Raw genomic sequence first — 18,066 nt, forward strand, 5'->3', positions numbered from 1 at the left:
AGAATGGGCTTTCGTATTATATAAGGCTTCTGATCAGAGAAGCACATTCTCACTTAAAGGAGGAAGACCTTGCATTGCTGAAGGTAAGGACCCACGAAGTAAGAGCCGTAGCTACTTCGATGGCCTTTAATAAAAACCGTTCTCTGCAGAGCATAATGGATGCAACCTATTGGAGGAGCAAGTCAGTGTTTGCATCATTTTATCTGAAAGATGTCCAGTCTCTTTACGAGAACTGCTACACCCTGGGACCATTCGTAGCAGCGAGTGCAGTAGTAGGTGAGGGCTCAGCCACTACATTCCCTTAATCCCATAACCTTTTTTAACCTTTCTCTTGAATACTTTTATTGTTGTTTTTATGGTTGTTACGGTAGGCTAAGAAGCCTTCCGCATCCTTTGATTTGGCGGGTGGTCTATTCATTCTTGAGAAGCGCCTGGGTTAAAGGTTTGGTAGAGGTCCTTTAGTAGGGGTTGCAACCCCGTGTACTTTGGCACCTTTGGGTTGATTCAGCCTCCAAGAGGAACGCTGCGCTCAGTAAGGAAGACGAACTTTAAATAAAGAGGCAGAGTAACGGTTCTATTCGACTTCCTTACCAGGTACTTATTATTTCATTGTTATTTGAGATAACTGTTATATGAAATATGGGATACTTAGCTATCCTTTAATCTTGTACACTGGTTTTCACCCACCTCCCTGGGTGTGAATCAGCTACATGATTATCGGGTAAGTTTAATATTGAAAAATGTTATTTTTATTAGTAAAATAAATTTTTGAATATACTTACCCGATAATCATGATTTAATCGACCCTCCCTTCCTCCCCAGAGAGAACCAGTGGACCGAGGAATAATTGAGGAGGTGTCAACAAGAAGTACTTGAGTACCTGGCCACAGGTGGCGCTGGTAAGTACACCCCCTTCTAGTATTGTGATAGCTGGCGTATCCCTCCATAGAATTCTGTCGGGCAACGGAGTTGACAGCTACATGATTATCGGGTAAGTATATTCAAAAATTTATTTTACTAATAAAAATAACATATTTCTGTGATAAAAGACTAACCTCAGGTGCAATTATAGAACAACATGGAACTACATTTCCAAGAGAAAAAATTAACTTTCCTACAGTAAATAATGTGCTTTCAATGAATTTCAACTTTATTTCCACCACAAATAAGCAGTTTTCCCATTATTCCCTCCCCTTTCCTAACTGACACAAGTAGGAACCTGTCCTTTAGGTGGGCAGAAACAGGGAAAAGTTTGATTATTTAACACTTTCAAGATTTTTAAAAGGCCACAGAACCTAACAAATCTGCCTAACCTAACCTAGTTCCCAGGTCACAGACCTACCGGGGCCCAAGTCCCTTGATCCCCCTTCCTAGGTTACAAACCTTCCCAGGTCATAGACCCAGTAGGGTCCAAGCCCTCTAGACCCCCTTTCCAAGGTCACAGATCTAGACAGGGCCAAGCCCTTCCTGGACCCCCCTTCCCAGGTTACAAACCTACCCAGTTCACAAACTCTAAAGTACAGTAAATCACAAATAATTCCTTACCTTATGATTGACACTTTAGATATAGACATAATGGCAGCCCTTACACTTTATGTTGGGTTACACATTGCACAGCCAACATATAATGCAACTACAAAGATACTGAGGAGTCATCCTAAGAAAACTGGATGTGTGTCACATAACTACCTATGTTACATTCAAGCATACAAAAAGGGCCAAATATAGTAAATTTTTTCAAATAGTAGATGAAGGAAGGAGGAGCAGCCAAGTACAAACAAATGAACAGGAGTAATTCCATTGGTAGAAACAAAGTGAGAACAGGGCTATTGCAGAGGAAGTACAGTATAAAGTTGTTGTTGTGCAACAAGATATGTACACACATACAAACAGGAGCAGATATGTGTGGTTTGTAAGATGTAAACAAAAGAGTGAAATATATATTTTAGGGGATAAGTATGCATAGTGACAGCTAAGCCCCATAACTCCCCTATTTTTAACCTTACCACAGACTTCATACATTTAGGTACTGTATATGCTATATTATTATTAGCTAAGCTACAACCGTATTTGGAAAAGCAGGATGCTGTAAGCTCTATATTGGCTACAACAGAGAAAAATAGTCCAGTGAGGGAAGGAAATAAGGAAATATAGAATAGTGATTCTGAGTGCACCCTCAAGCAAGAGAACTCTAAACCAAGACAGTGGGAGACCATGATACAGAGTCCCCAGGCTATGGTTTGATTTAGGAGTGTCCTTCGTCTAGAAGAGCTGCTTACTACAGTATAGCTAAAGAGTTTCTACACTTACTAAGTGGAAAGTAGCAACTGAACAGTTACAATGCTATACTTAAGCCTTTGAGTTAAGAAGAATTGTATGGTAATCTCAGTGTTATCAGGTTTATGAGGGGAGGGGGCACACGCACACACACACGCACACATACACACACACACATACACATGGTTGCCAATTTATCTTGAAGTAGGTTTCTTCCAACTTCCCTCGCTCCAGCCTCCATGATACACAATCAAGCTGACTAGAATACTAGCCTCTAGTATTCAATAATGACTAATCACAACATTCAAAATTCATCGGTACATCATTAATGTCTCATGATAATTGATGACATATAGTTGACTAGGAATAACAAATAAAGCAAAGTGAAACCTATTTCAGTGATCCAGGCATTAAACTTACAGGTTTTTCCACCACGTCAGAGGTTGCTATTTTGTCATGAAATAGGTTTCTTCCAACTTCCCTTGCTCCAACCTCCAGGAGACACAATCAAGCTGAATGCTAGCCTATTGGTAGTCAATAATGAATGACATTCAAAATTCACCAGTACATCATGAATATCATATGATATTTGATGACATACAGCCAAGGTGAACAAGTAAAGCAAAGTGAAACCTTTATCAGTGATCCTGGCATTAAACTTACAGATTTTTCCACCATGCTAAAGGTTGTCACTTTATCATGAAGTAAGTATCTTTCAACTTCCCTCGCTCTAGTCTCTAGGCGACACAATCAGGCTGAATGCTACCATATTAGTAGTTAATCGTAACTGATGACCTTAAAAATTTATCAATACATCATTGATGATGTTGAGTTGACGTGGATGAAGCCTGGACCTCTTCCACTTGTGCGCAAGGTCTTTGGGCGATCCTAGAAAATCCGGACACCAATCTAGTTCGCCTGAGAAACTTAAATCGTAATAGTCTTCCTCTCCTTGTGGGAGCGATCGACCTGTGGTTCGAACATATTTTGTTTTCTTCCTTTTTCATCAGAGAAACAGATGCCTTCTCATTTTTCCTTGGGGATCTGGTCCTGAGAACATCCAGATTAGAACCCTAAGAGGCCGGTCTGAGCGATGAAGTGGAAGGGGCTTCCTTCCTGTTTCTTGGGCCCCACGCTTAAAGGAGCAGGTACGTGCAATGGAGTGGTTTCCTCCTCTGGTCTGCCATCCCCCGATGAGGTCCAAAAACATCTCCAAAGTCGGGAAGCTTTCAAGATCGAATGTGGACCAGACCAACTTGAGCACCTCTTCACGAGCTGCCGACGAGGAAGGAAGCACCTGCGAACAAAGATAGGTTCTTGGTGATGGAGACCCTTTGGTTACCTCACCTTGTACTACAGTACTCACGCTGGTGTATTGGGCCTTGCATCCATACCCAAACCCTGGTCCGCATGCTTATGGGAGTGAGTACTTCCAATGGATGGTTTCCTCCTGTGATCTGCCAGCTTTGATAAGGTCCAAAAACATCTCCTTTGTGACCAAATGAGGACCAGCTTGAGCATCTCCTTGCACCACTGACATGGAAGGAAGCACTTACAAAAAAAGAGGTTCCCGCCACCAATGAAGACTTGAGGGTTACCTTACCTTGTGCTTCTCATGCTGGTACGAGGGGACTAATATCCAAACTGGAACTCTCTACTGAAGCTGTAGGTTGTAGGGTTAGAAACACACATGGACACCTAACCTGGAGATGAAGGGATTGGTTCAGCCAGCTCAACTGCTGTCTTGAAAGGCGAACATTCCCTCTATGCCTTCCTCATCCTTCTCCTACCATAGCGTGTCCATTGATCCTTTGGTCAATCCTTACATTCCAGGAAGGTTGAGGATTAGAAGCAATGCTGGCTCCTGCATGGAATGTAAGTTGAATGGGGTTCAACCTCATGGCAACTCAAAAAAGTGCCTCATTGTTCTCCTCTGGAGGAGAAGCTTTACCAATTCCTCATTTTGAAATGCTCTCTAGAGGTCATTGTTCTGCCAGCGTCTGTCCCGGAGTTTCCGGATGAACTTGGTCCGACCTCTTTGGAGCCTCTTTTGTCCTTCCAAGGACCTGTCATCTGTTCAGCGAGTGGATTACCCTCGCCCTTCCAGTGAGTTGACTCCTGCTGAGCCTTGCTCTAGAGGAGGATCTTAGATATGCCCTTTAGAGGTCATCACTTTCTTCCTCTAAGGATGACTCGCCACCCAGACAACCTTCTCCTAGGACTTCAGCTACCCGATCTTTGCCATCACGCTCTTCTAGATGACGAGCTTCTTCAATGAGTGCTTGCCCTCACCCTCTGTCTTGTCTAAGACTTTCCTCACCTCACAGTTCCAGATGTGCCTCCAGATGAACTTTGCCTTTGACCTCTCCTGTAAACCAGGCTCCTGCTTCTCACACTTTACACTCTTGGTCAGGCACTTCACCTGATCCTGCTCCTCGTAGATGCAGAACTTCATCATCACGAACTTCTAGACGATCTTCCCCAGCAAGCTCTACCTCTCCTCGTTGGAACACTCGTCATCTGGATGTGTTTTTAGATGCTCTTTCAACTTCTTACCAGCCGTTTGATCATCGGGTTTCATCTCGCTGAGCATTGCCTGTTGGACATCCTTCAACAAGCTCCTCTGCTAGACACGCATCGCACCGTCGCTCATCCCATGAGTCTTCTAAGCGCACTTTCCTTCATTTTTCTTCGGTAAAGCAAAGCTCTTTAGGCGTTCACCTTACCCCAAGTGTTTAATGTTTAAGTGGTCTATCTATCTTTCCTCCTTAGAGGGCAACAAGCCAATTGGAGGTGGTGGTGGTTCTATGGAGCGATAAGGTGGACAGTGAAGGTTCTCCAATCCGGATACCTCATCCCGTTCATCAGCTCCCCCCCCCTCCTCATGATTCCTCCCCCAGCAACATCATGATCATATCCCCAGGGTCAGCAGAAGATCTTGCCTTAAAAGATTAAGTGCTGAGCATGGTACTAAAGGGTGCGCTTCAGGAGGTTGACGACGGCTCTCCAGGTTTCTTCAGTCAATTCTTATGTGTAAGGGTGAAATCTGGAGGCTGGAGACCGGTCATCGACCTCTCAGCTCTCAACAAAGTCATCTGCCAAACATCCTTCAGGATGAAGGCAAGCAATAAGACCTCAAGACTTCATAGTGACCTTTGATCTGAAAGAATCTCGCTTTGAGATCCCAATGTCCTTCAGTTTAAGGATTTCTCGTTTGGCTTGTCAACAGCACCCCAAATTTCACTAAACATTGAATTTAGTATTTCATTACACAACTGTTGATAAATATGATTGAAATTAGGAGTAACCCCTTTAAATGAATCAGAACTTTGTATCTGCTTAGGAATAAATAATCTTTCACTGGTAATTTAAAAGTTTGTTTTTGGTAAATTGATTGACGCATGCAAAGATATGTTTTGGATCATAAACTTGTCGAAAAATGTTGCATGACTGATTAATTGTACAAAGGTTGACAGCTTTCAATCTGAGACAATTATACGACTAGAGGAACCGATTTGGAGAGGTTCCTCCGTTCGGACCATGGTTGTAGTCTCATTTTTAAGACAGAGGGGATCTTCGAGGTCTTGTCTCTTAAAGGTATTGTCGCTCTCTTTTCACCGGGCGCCACAGGTCTCTCCCCAGAAATAGATTTTTCCTTCGTCAAAATCCCTTTATTATTAATCCTACACCTATTGACATAAAGGGCCTTGGTTAGATTTCGTCTTTTGTCTCTATCTTGAGCTTTTGAATAGATACTCTTCCATTCACCATCTACTTAACACTTCATAGTCCTCAACCATGTAGGCCTGGATCTTCCAACTCTTCTAGTGCCTTGTGGAGCCCAGTTAAATGTTTGGTGAACTAATCTCTCCTGGGGAGTGTGAAGAGCATGCCCAAACCATCTCCATCAACCCCTCACCATGATCTCTCATCCACATATGGCACTCGAGTAATCTCTTATAGTTTCATTTCTAATTCTGTCCTGCCATTTAACTCCAAATATTCTTATGAGGGGTTTGTTCTCAAATCTACAAAATACGTTGGATATTGTTTCATTGTCATATAACTCATGTCTATATAGTAACACCGATCTCATTAAACTGATATATAGTCTGATTTTTAAATGTAATTTCAGACTATTTTATTTCCAAATTTTACTTAACCTAGCCATTTTCTGATTTGGTTTTTTCAATCTTTCATTAAACCGTAATTCTAAACCCCTTGTATTAGAGTTCATAGTTCTTAAATATTTAAATGATTTTTCCTCAATTCTTTCTCCTTCCAATAATATTTTGCCTCCCATGGCATAGTCTATTTTAATAATCTCTGTCTTCTATTTATCTTGAGCCATCCTCATGTGATATTTTATGCATTCTGGTAAGCAAACATTGCAAATCCTGTGGTGTTCTGCTAATAAGGACAGCATCATCAGCATACTCTAGGTCAGCTAATTTCCTATTACCAATCCAGTCTAATCTGTCTCCACCATCCCAAACTGTTCTATGCATTACAAAATCCATAAGGAGGATAAACAATATAAGTGACAACACATTCCCTTGGCGTACTCCACTGTTCACTGGAAATTCATTTGATAGGACTCAACTAACCTAGGCATTACAAAATCCATAAGGAGGATCAACAACATAGGTGACAACACATTCAGTTGGAGTACTCCACTGTTCACTGGAAATTCATTTGATAGGACTCCACTAACATTAACTTTGCACTTTCTGTGCTCATGAATAGACATGATAAAATTTACACTATCAAAGGCTTTTTCATAGTCCACAAATTCCATCAAAAATGGATTTCTATATTCTACACACTGCTGTACGTCTTGAAATGAAAATTTGGTTTGTACAACTTCTACCTTTTCTAAATCCTGCTTGTTCATCTCTCAGCTTTTCATCAACCTTTCTCTTATGACAACTTAGATGTGATGCCTCTGTAATTTTTGCAATTGGTTAAATCTTTTTATGCCATTTTCACCAACATTTCTAGTTCCCATTCGTCAGGTTTGGCCTCTTCACACCACATTCTACAAAATAATCTTGAAAGTATTCAGGGAGTCACTTCATTTTCATCCAATATCATCTCAGCAGTTATTCCATCGTATTCAGGGTCTTTCCTTCTCTAGAGTTTTTTAATGATAGCTTAGACTTCAAACACACACAATTCATTTATTGCCACATCAAAATCTTCCTCAGCTTCAGGTATATCACTCAGATTATTCTCTTCATATCTCCTATTCATGGTGACTAAAAGTGTTCCATCCAACATTTTCTTTCTTCATCTTCAGTTGTTATAACAGATCCATCTCCGTTTTGATGGGTATATGCTTTTTTGCCCCTGTAGAGATTTTGTTAATAATTCTATGTGCAATTCTCACACCATAGCCACTTCCTGAATTTATAGCTGTGTTAGCCTCATTTGCTTTCCTATCTAAATATTCTTTTCAGTCATTCCTGGCTTTTCTTTTGACCTCACTAATCAGTACTGGAATACCTAGCATGCTCTACCTTGTAATTTTCATTACTTCCTTGAAAACTTTCAACAACCAATTTCTGTTCTTGTCTCCATTTTATAGTATCCCTAGTATCATTTGATATCCATTTGATATTAAGAACATACTGTATATGTCAGTTGGTAGTGAAGTTTTTGGACATTCAATTATTATTATTGAAATTAATAAAATTATTATATTAAAATTATTCAATTTATTATTAAAATTATTACCAAGTCTTCACGAGGGTCTAAAGCCCTGTCCACACAATCGAACATGCCCGATGGGTAAACAGTGATACCAGGCCACTATAGTTAGTGAAAATGAGGGTTGTTGACGTTAGAAGCGGGAAATTAAAGGCAGGGATCTGGCAACACTGTATGATGCCAGATCCCTGTCTGTGGTTTTCCCCGCTTCTGACGTCATTAACCCTCATTCTTACTAATTATTGTGGTCTGGTATCACCGTTTGCCCGTCGGGCATGCTCGATCATGTGGACAGGGCTTTAGAGCTATTCTTGGCTCTCACAAATGGGATCCACTGGCTCTGCTACCTAGGCGACTGGATGGTTATGGAGACGTAAAGGAAGATTTCCTCTTCCGAAACAAGGTTCTCTCGTTTTGTCACAACCTTGTGGTCATGATAAATCAGGAGAAGTCTGTCCTGTCCCATACGCAGAGGTTTATCCATCTAGGGATGGACATCGACACTTTTAGGGAAAGTCCCCCCACCCCACCCCAAGAAAGCATGAAACGTTTGCAGAAGGAAGCTCTTTCCTTCTGACACACTCTTCTCCCAGGTTGCCAGTGGCAGAAGCTCCTAGGATGCTCAACATCTCTGGAGGAGGAGTTCCAGAAGGCAGATCATGTCTGCAATCTCTACAGCGGGAACTTACGACAGCCTGGTTGCCTAAGATTTAGACGATCCACTCTTCCCTGTGAATATAGGAGAAGAGTCAAAGAAAGATCTCCGATGGTGGTTAGAGGAAGAAAACCTTCTGCAGGTATGCCCGCTCTTGCTGCCTCCCCCGTATTTACTCTTATTTACAGACACAGTATGGGAAGGGTGGGAAGTTCACCTAATTCTGCACATGGTATCCAGTTCCTGGGCAAAGAAAGACTGCAACTTCCGTAGCTCTCCAAGAGTTTTACCCTCTTCTGACAGGACATTCTGTGGTGTTGATGAGTGAAAACACCACCGTGATGTGCTACATAAACAAACAAGGAGGTACTATTTGTCTTCAGCTATGCCAACTAGCTGTGGGGACTCTTAGAGTTGGCAGAAGTCAAGCAATTGTGGTATCAGTCCATTTCATCCCAGACAAGAGGAACATGGTAACAAAAAAGTTGAGCAGGAAGACCCAGAAAGTTTACATGGAAAGGTCTTTCTGATATCCAATCGTAACAGAGATCATGACTTTGTGGTGTTCTGTGATGGTGGACTGCTTTGTGACGTTGTTGAACAACAAGCCCCTCATCTACTGCTCTCCCATTCCAGGACACATTCCAGCACCCATAGACTGGCCTCAACTTGAATGCTTTTCCATTGTTCTGCTTACTGAGAAGAGTCCTGAACTGAGTAAGACACACTTCCAACCTAGTTTTGTTGTTGGTAGCTCCAAATAGCTACAAATGGAGTGGTACCCAGACTTACTGCTCCTTCTAACAGACTTGGAGAGAGTTGCCAGCTCTCCCCAACCTATTAATCTCGCACCGGGATCCTTTTATCTTTACACTTAAAGGGTATCCAGCGTCTCCTCTCCGAGAAAAGCTTTTCTCAAGAGAGAGCGCAGCAGATGTCTGGATACCTTTGAAGATCCTCAGCGGCTGTTTACCAGGTCAAGTAGGGGCCATCTTCTGTGGTTGGTGTCATGGGAGGGGTATTTCTCCTCTCGAAGCCTCTGTGCCCTTGATCACCGACTTTTTGTACTACCTCCTCTGTGCCATTTCTGTGGTAAAAGGCTATCGCTCGACCTTGAGCCAGGTCTTTAGACTAAAAAGGGAGTAGATATTTCTTGAGAGGAAATCTCTATACTTATTTGGAGTAAACCTGCCCTTCAGTTGAGTGAGTCGACTACCCTGGAATATGGTAAAAGTGTTATCTTTTCTGAAGGGGGCACCCGACAAACTGTTGAAGCAAGCTTCATGTACTTGCATTCAACAACACCCATTCAAGGGGGGTGGAGGCAGGTTTCTCTCTCCTTCGTACCCAATTTCATTGGGAACATGCAGAACCCTTCTGTGCCTGATTCCAGATTTCTATCGTTTCAAGTTAGTGTCTTGGGAATGTAACTGGTAATCCTGGCCAGCTTTTATTATGTTCCGAGAAATCGCTGAGGTACTATTTCACGGCACAAGGACTGTAAGACCTCACCTGCAGCATCTCTTTGTGAGTATGGGGAGTTCGAAGATCTCCAGGAATATGATCTTGTTTAGTCAAGAAAAGTGATCTTTCGAACACTTGCTTCACCTTCCACAGAAGGCACAAGAGTTAGAGCTTAGGACGATAGAGGTATCAGTACCACTCTAGCTTTCAGAAGGAATTTCTCTGTGATTCATGTTCTTTAGGCAGAAGTGTCGGACAACGTTCACCGCTTGCTACCCTAGGCCATTTTCTCTAGGGCCTGTTTTAGCTGTTCAGCAGTTGGTATGAGATACCTCAGCTCCCCTCATAGGACCAGTGACTGCAGGTCAATCTTCTTGTCTTGGGGTAAAGCATTGAAAGACCCCACCAGCTTAGACTCAATCTCATATCTGCTTGTAGCTATTCCAAGGAGAGAGTTTTCCCCACACTCCTTATGAAGGGGAATGTGATGTAGCCAAGCTAACCCTTAATCATAAAATGGTTTTAAAGTCTTTGCGTCAACAAACCCCTTACTTGCCAGGTCTATTTCACAGAGTATTCCGCCTCGAGTACAACCCTTTTATTGACCATGGTTGTGAAACCCCGCTGATTCTTCTTCAGGAATTCACAAGGTGTAAGGAATCTTAACTCTTTTATGTATCCAAGATGCTAGTGTCTTATTTCTGGGTAAAGTTTCCAGTCAGTAGGAAACGGGACTTCCTCCCACCTAAGGACAAGTCTCCTAAGTAAAGAATGATGGTTTGTACTCGTGTAGGAACAAATCACAAGTTTTTAAAGTAATTTCTATTTTTCCTACCTTGACAAACACGAATCCTTTACTCAAACTTTCCTGCCATCACCAGCCCTGAGAAAGTTCCAGGTTTCCAGCTAAGTCTCCTAAGTAAAGGACTCTAGTTTGTATAGTTAGAAAAAATACAAATTAATAACTTGATATTGTACCTACTTACAGAATTTGACCTCAAATCCCCTATTATTTGAAGAATTTCAATCTTCCTTACCTTATTTGAAGTACCTTTAGTCAAAAGTGTCCGGATTTACCCCTTAAACATTTCACATTGACTTGGTCTTAAATTTGAATTATTCTTCATGAGTAAAATTTTACAAATGAAAATTTTTACTTTTTCAAAATTTTTCAGTTTTTCACAGTTGCCAATGAAATAATGGAGATCCATTGCAGGCTTCGCCATTTTTCAAGAGTTACGATTCAAAATAACAAATGGGGTTCGTTACTTCCTCGGGTCGGCTGAGTACCGATTGGTTGATTTAGAAATTTACGTAGGTAAGGCATGAACTTTATCAATTGTTGTATAATTTTTGTATGTGATTAGACCAATTTAAATCTTGATAGGCCAAGTAGTAGCCCCACTGAAGCAGTACATATTAGAAAGTTTAATAACTTAGGTATTTGGAGGAACTATCTATGAAAGGTAATACAATTAGTGAATCCAAAGTACAGTAGTTGTAAATTGAATAAGTACATTAATGGCATTACCTAAAACTTACAGTAGATCAGGCTGAAACAATTTTACTCTAATAGTCAAGGAAGAGAAGAGATTTAATGCCAGTCTTTACATTGTACATGTGTTCAACTAAAGGCTGTGCCATTACTCTAACTAGAAGGTGGCTTTGCAACAGACTCGAAAGCAAAGAAGCATGTAACATGTACATATTTTAAATAATGTATTTAGGTAATTAAAGAAATAAAACAAGAGTCTTAGTAAACATAATCTGTCATGTATATTTTATTAACAAGGTATATAATACAATGACAGTCACTTAAATGTAACTGTCCTGATAATCAAAATAATATAAACCTTCAGAATACGTACAATATTTCTGTAACTGTTCAATACTTACAATTCACTTTTAAGGCATTTGTGGGTTCCTATTAAAGGCAGTGTCAGTCAGTCTGTAGTTTATACATACAAGTAATTACAGTCTAATTACATTTTAAACAAATGAACAATTTAATGAACTGCCATAATAGATCAACAAACTGCTCATAACAAACTTGATGCCTACGTATTTACACATGCATTAAAAGTGGCACATTGCCCTTTTAATATAAATGGTATGATTTATATAAACATGTTGGACTTCTGGTATAAAGAGGCAAAAGCACAAATGCATTGAGCACTGGTCTTACTACTGTATAAAAAGGCCACTTTGGTTATGATCCAGTACCTACTCAGAACTCAGAAGTTTTATTGACTGGAAGTAGATAAATGTCATTTCATATACACTTTTCATAGGTATTTAACCTAATTTATAAAGTTTTCTTAGAGAAAACTGTAATTAGGTTATATGAAACATACGTAGACTTTGAGTAAGACACAAAGACAAAGAGATCACAATAAAACAGCCATCATTTCTTTTTTCTGAAATAATTTCAGAATTATGAGACCAACAGTCTATTTAAAACACTATGGTCCCAAGTGAACACTGGAGGCACTGAGCATATTTAAAGCATTATCTACTTTTGAGTACCACTTGCTTTTTCCAGATAGAAATAAGTTTTGAAATAAGAATACTGAATTGCATTTTGCGACACTTGTTTTGTGACTAATTGTGTAATGCAAACAGTACCTTGGAGCAATAAATAGTAAAGGTTATTAATCATCACACACTACATTTGTTGATGATCAGACACCCGATTCCAGTAGTAGTTTTCTGTGGCCGTGACTCTAGGAGATGACTGGCTGAGTGGGCCATTTGGCATGAGAGGAGGTGGATACTGGGTTGCTGGAGATGAGTGAAGGGGTTGCGGACCCCTTACAGCACCATTATAGGGATATGCTGGAGGATAACCACTAGAGGTGTACGAATGTACAGGAGGCCCTGGGTGACCTGGAAGCCCTGGTGGAGGTGGGTAAGACTGCCCCATGGAGCCTGGTGATGGATGGGGTAGTGTAGCTGTGGATCTAATATTTGTGCCAGGAGGTGGAGGACCTACTGGTGAACCCAACATGTTTGGATTCATTGTTTCTGAAAAATATAATTTCTATTAGAAGATCTGAAAGAATAAAAGATGTGGTATTCAAATTGTGAGGGTAAAGGCAATTACGATTTGATATGTACTGTTATGAAAATGTAAACGGGATTGAATGAGGTGGAGGAAGATGAGGAGGAAAAAGTAGTAAGAAAATTTGCTACTGAAGGATGACATTAAGTAGAGAATTTCAAACAGAAAATCACTAATATAAGGACAATGAAAAGAGCCTTGGATAAAATAACGAAGGCAAGGGGAAACTGTAAGATGTACATGTTTCTGCAAGTTAAACAACAAAAATATACAGTAAAGGAGTACTTGAAACTCCTGAAAAAAGAAAACTTTGTTAATTTAAACAAACTATGTACATGAAGTAGTAAAAAAGAACAAGTACTGTGAATATAGATAATATTCTTCCTCATATAGCCTTAGAATGCACACCTGTTTCTAAACTACATCAATAACTAGCAAAGAGTGTCTGTTGTACTTATCATACATATCCTCAGAATAAATTAAAGCGAATTTCACTAGGGTGGCCAACCTTTTTTTCTTTGGCACCCATCAAGCCTTGAAATTTCCACATTCCGTTATTCAAGATTACAATGAACAGAATGAAAAGGGGAAGAAAAAACCTGTGAAATAATTGTTGCAGGTGAATGTTCCCTGGTTGTTCGTTATACTCTTGAATTTGAATAAAATTCCGGTTTCTAATAAGTTAAAGGGAACAAATAAATGTGAAGTGTTCACGGGTCAGTCATAGACCTTAACATTAGTGATGTACCTACTGTAGTCCTTCTATCCTTGGTAAAACTTTCCTTAAGGATTGCAAAAATAGATTTGTCCCTAGTTGAGGTTCCTTTCATGTTTTGCTATAGCTGCAAACACTAAATTGTACTTCACAGGCTGAGAAGGGTATAGGAGATTAACAATGGCTTACTTGCAAGCCAGAAATTATGTAAAGGAAGAGCTATCTTACAAGGCATGATCTTTTGGTTCTTTATCAGAATCATCTTTGCCTAGCAATCTGTTGGACGGGAGTTCAAGCTCCACTCGACCTCTATAATTTCTAGTACAGTAGTACCTACAACCTCACCATCCTTATGAGCTATGGGTGGGGGGTTTGGGGTAGCCTATAAGTGTAACCTGATGAGCCATCAGCAGCCTTTGCTTGGCTCTCCCTGTTCTTTGTTTGATGTAGAGGGGGCTTTGGTACTAGTGTTCATATGTATAAATGGTCATTCCCTCGGGCATTATACTGACCCTTGCCTTGGCCATTCATGGGCAACCTTTACAACCTTGATTTTGCTAGGTTAGGGGCTGTGGATAATTTAGAGATGTAAAAGGACCCAAAAGGTCTGATGGTTCCATTAGATTAGTTCCTATAGTTTTGAGAAGCAGTGTCTTGTCTGTCAAGAGATGAAGTAATGATCTTCCTTACCATCTGTTGTGTGGCGAGTATGATTGGATGCACATTTCTCCATGTAACTTGCAGATATGCGAGAAATATTTAGCAAAAGGTAAGGTGTATGTTGCGTTTATGGATCTGGAGAAAGCGTATGATAGAGTTGATAGGGAAGCTATGTGGAATGTGATGAGGTTATATGGAATTGGTGGAAGGTTGTTGCAAGCAGTGAAAAGTTTCTACAAAGGTAGTAAAGCGTGTTTTAGGATAGGAAATTAAGTGAGCGATTGGTTTCCGGTGAGAGTGGGGCTGAGACAGGGATGTGTGATGTCACAGTGGTTGTTTAACTTGTATGTTGATGGAGTGGTGAGAGAGGCGAATGCTCGAGTGCTTGGACGAGGATTGAAACTGGTAGACGAGAATGACCATGAATGGGAGGTAAATCAGTTGTTGTTTGGGGATGATACTGTACTGGTTGCAGACGCGGAAGAGAAGCTTGGCTGATTAGTGACAGAATTTGGAAGGGTGTGTGAGAGAAGGAAGTTGAGAGTTAATGTGGGTAAGAGTAAGGTTATGAGATGTACGAGAAGGGAAAGTGGTATGGAGGAGTTACTTGAGGAGGTGGTTCAGTTTAAATACTTGGTGTCTGTTGTTGCAGCAAATGGTGGAGTGGAAGCAGATGTACGTCAGAGTGTGAATGAAGGATGCAAAGTGTTGGGGGCAATTAAGGGAGTAGTAAAAAAAGAGAGGGTTGGGCATGAATGTAAAGAGAGTTCTGTATGAGAAAGTGATTGTACCTACTGATGTATGGATCGGAGTTGTGGGGTATGAAAGTGACGGAGAGACAGAAATAGAATGTGTTTGAGATGAAATGTCTAAGGAGTATGGCTGGTGTATCTCGAGTAGATAGGGTTAGGAATGAAGTAGTTAGGGTGAGAATGGGTGTAAGAAATGAGTTAGCAGCTAGAGTGGTTATGAATGTGTTGAGGTGGTTTGGCCATGTTGAGAGAATGGACAATGGCTGTCTGCTAAAGTAGGTGATGAATGCAAGAGTTGATGGGAGAAGTACAAGAGGAAGGCAAAGGTTTGGGTGGATGGATGGAGTGAAGGAAGCTCTGGGTGATAGGAGGATAGATGTGAGAGAGGCAAGAGAGCGTGCTAGAAATAGAAATGAATGGCGAGCGATTGTGACGCAGTTCCGGTAGGCCCTGCTGCTTCCTCCGGTGCCTTGGATGACTGCGGAGGTAGCAGCAGTAGGGGATTCAGCATTAAGCTTCATCTGTGGTGGATAATGGGGGAGGGTGGGCTGTGGCACCCCTAGCAGTACCAGGCAAACTCTGTTGAGTCCCTTGTCAGGCTGGGAGAAACGTAGAGAGGAGAGGTCCCCTTTTCTGTTTCATTTGTTTATGTCGGCTACCCCCCAAAATTGGGGGAAGTGCTTTGGTATACGTATGTAACTTGCTGATAAGTACTGTATGGAGAAAAAATGAGTCCTATCTACCATTTGTGGCATAGACTCACCAAATGAAAGCTTAAGAATACAAGTTGTATGAATTCATAACCTTATTCCACTACGAGAACTTGTAGATGGTTTTACTATCCTCTGATTAACCATCATCCAAGTACGAAATGCAAAACGATTTGTGGAGAATCCTGTAAGTTAAGGTTATGTATACCTATACATTGTTAGGTTTAGATGTTACATGGTACTTAATATTAGTATTTTTCTGAGGGAGTTTTGAATTAGTTTGGTAAGGAGCTTTTGTTCTGCAAGACAAAACTGCACAATTTATGCTATTCCTTATAAGCCAAATACGTAATGTGTAGAGGAAAATTACGTAGCTTAGATAATTGCTTATACTGTCTTTTCCTATTAAGTTGTTAGGCAAACTAAAGGCTAGGTTTACTTTGAATTTTTTTTTTTTCTTGTAATGCAAGTATGGAATAGTAATAGCAATATGAAATTAACATTATCTACATTGGTTTTGAAAATATGTAAATTCATGATATTAATTTCCCACCTCCTGTAAAGTGTGATAGTCAGCTATGTGACTCCCATTAATACAAGTATCAAAATTATTTTGATTCTTGGAAGTTACATAATTCCAGATTTAATACTGAACGTCATTAGCAACTTCAATGGAATTAACATAACCCTTTTACCCCCAGGCTCTTTGGAAATTTCCAACCCTTAATCTCCAAGGGGTTATTTTTTTCCCCAGCACATTTTGCAGTATATTTTTTTTAAATTGCTCTAACCGCCTTAATTTTTGTCATAGTGAGGTCAGGTTGGTCTCATTCTCTTGGAAAAATGCCTGAATTTTTTCAAAAAATTATCAAAAATATGAAAAAAAAAAAATTATAGCATTTTTTTGCAAGGACGTACCGGTACGTCCATGGGGGTAAAGGGATGAGTTTTGTGAAACGTACCAGTACGTCCTTTGGTGGTAAAAGGGTTAAGTAGATTACTGTGTGCAAGGTTTCTAACCTGCAGTACAAGTATGATAGTATTAGTTGGAATCGGGAGGGATTAGTTATAGGGGGTAGAAAAAAAATATCTATAATATTTCAAGGTTGATGAGCTTGAGTTTTCTAGATAGCCATGTGACCCCCGGTAAAAACAAAATACATTACTGTATATAAAAATTCTGTTTAGATTTACTCATTCAAGTTTACTTTACTTCTCATGCAATGTAATAATTTAAAAATTCATACTGTATTTCCTTTGATTCCTCCTATAGAAAAAAGTGTAGCTACTCTAAAAGTAACTTGCTTCCAGTCAAGGAAAAATAATTATTTTTGGCTTATAGTATGATAATGAGCCCAAAGCAATTAAAGTTATGACAATTCTGTGATGTTTTTATATCCTAAAATATATCATCCTCAGATTCATATAAAACACCTGTCGACACACAATAAATACCTAATAAAGATCAGAGAAATTGTTTTTACTGTGCACATAATAAAATTTGTGGCAGACAATCAAACCTAATTTACTTACCCATGTGCTGAGGTAATTTCCCACCTCGTTTCACCATTAAAGAAACGCTGCTTCCACACTGTTTTATCAGTTCAATGGCATCAGCGTGAGTCATGTCTTTGGTTGACATACCATTTATTTCCATTAGTTGATCTCCAACCTGTTGAACAAAACATCATGATAATTTTTTTAACTTAAAACTTTTTTGCAACTTCATCAGATAGAGATACAAATTATGAGACCTACACATATAATGAAAAGTAAAAAACTAAATCTCAATAAAATCAATAAGTCTTATACTCACCTAATGATCATATTGCTTATCTCTTAAAGCTGGTTAGATGTCTTTCTTTACCATACTACCTAGTATATTTCCCATTTACTTTCCTTGTAAAAGCCTTGCCCCTGTAGTGCATAATTGTGAGTATATAATGGCGTATGACAATACTTGTGGACAAACTATATCTTCTCTGTCTTTATTATTAAAATTAGACTTATTTCTATGAACCTTCCCATATCAAATCTCTCCCTTGCATTGATGAGGAATAGTT

General features: G+C 40.0%; 1 protein-coding gene across 7 annotated transcripts in view; it reads right to left on the reverse strand.

The window, feature by feature from the left end:
• Window positions 1–11,858: 11,858 nt before the first annotated feature.
• Window positions 11,859–18,066, reverse strand: part of LOC137639968 (membrane-associated guanylate kinase, WW and PDZ domain-containing protein 1-like) — a 36,725-nt gene continuing 30,517 nt past the window's right edge. For all 7 annotated transcript variants that reach the window (XM_068372301.1, XM_068372300.1, XM_068372299.1 and 4 more), the window contains 2 exons: window positions 17,537–17,675; window positions 11,859–13,129 (listed from right to left, as the gene is read on the reverse strand). In XM_068372301.1, coding sequence (XP_068228402.1) covers window positions 12,771–13,129; window positions 17,537–17,675 — 498 coding nt within the window. In that variant the 3' untranslated portion in view covers window positions 11,859–12,770. The remainder of the gene's footprint in view (window positions 13,130–17,536; window positions 17,676–18,066) is intronic.

The sequence above is a fragment of the Palaemon carinicauda genome, chromosome 4, assembly GCF_036898095.1.
Source record: "Palaemon carinicauda isolate YSFRI2023 chromosome 4, ASM3689809v2, whole genome shotgun sequence".
Taxonomy (NCBI): domain Eukaryota; kingdom Metazoa; phylum Arthropoda; class Malacostraca; order Decapoda; family Palaemonidae; genus Palaemon; species Palaemon carinicauda.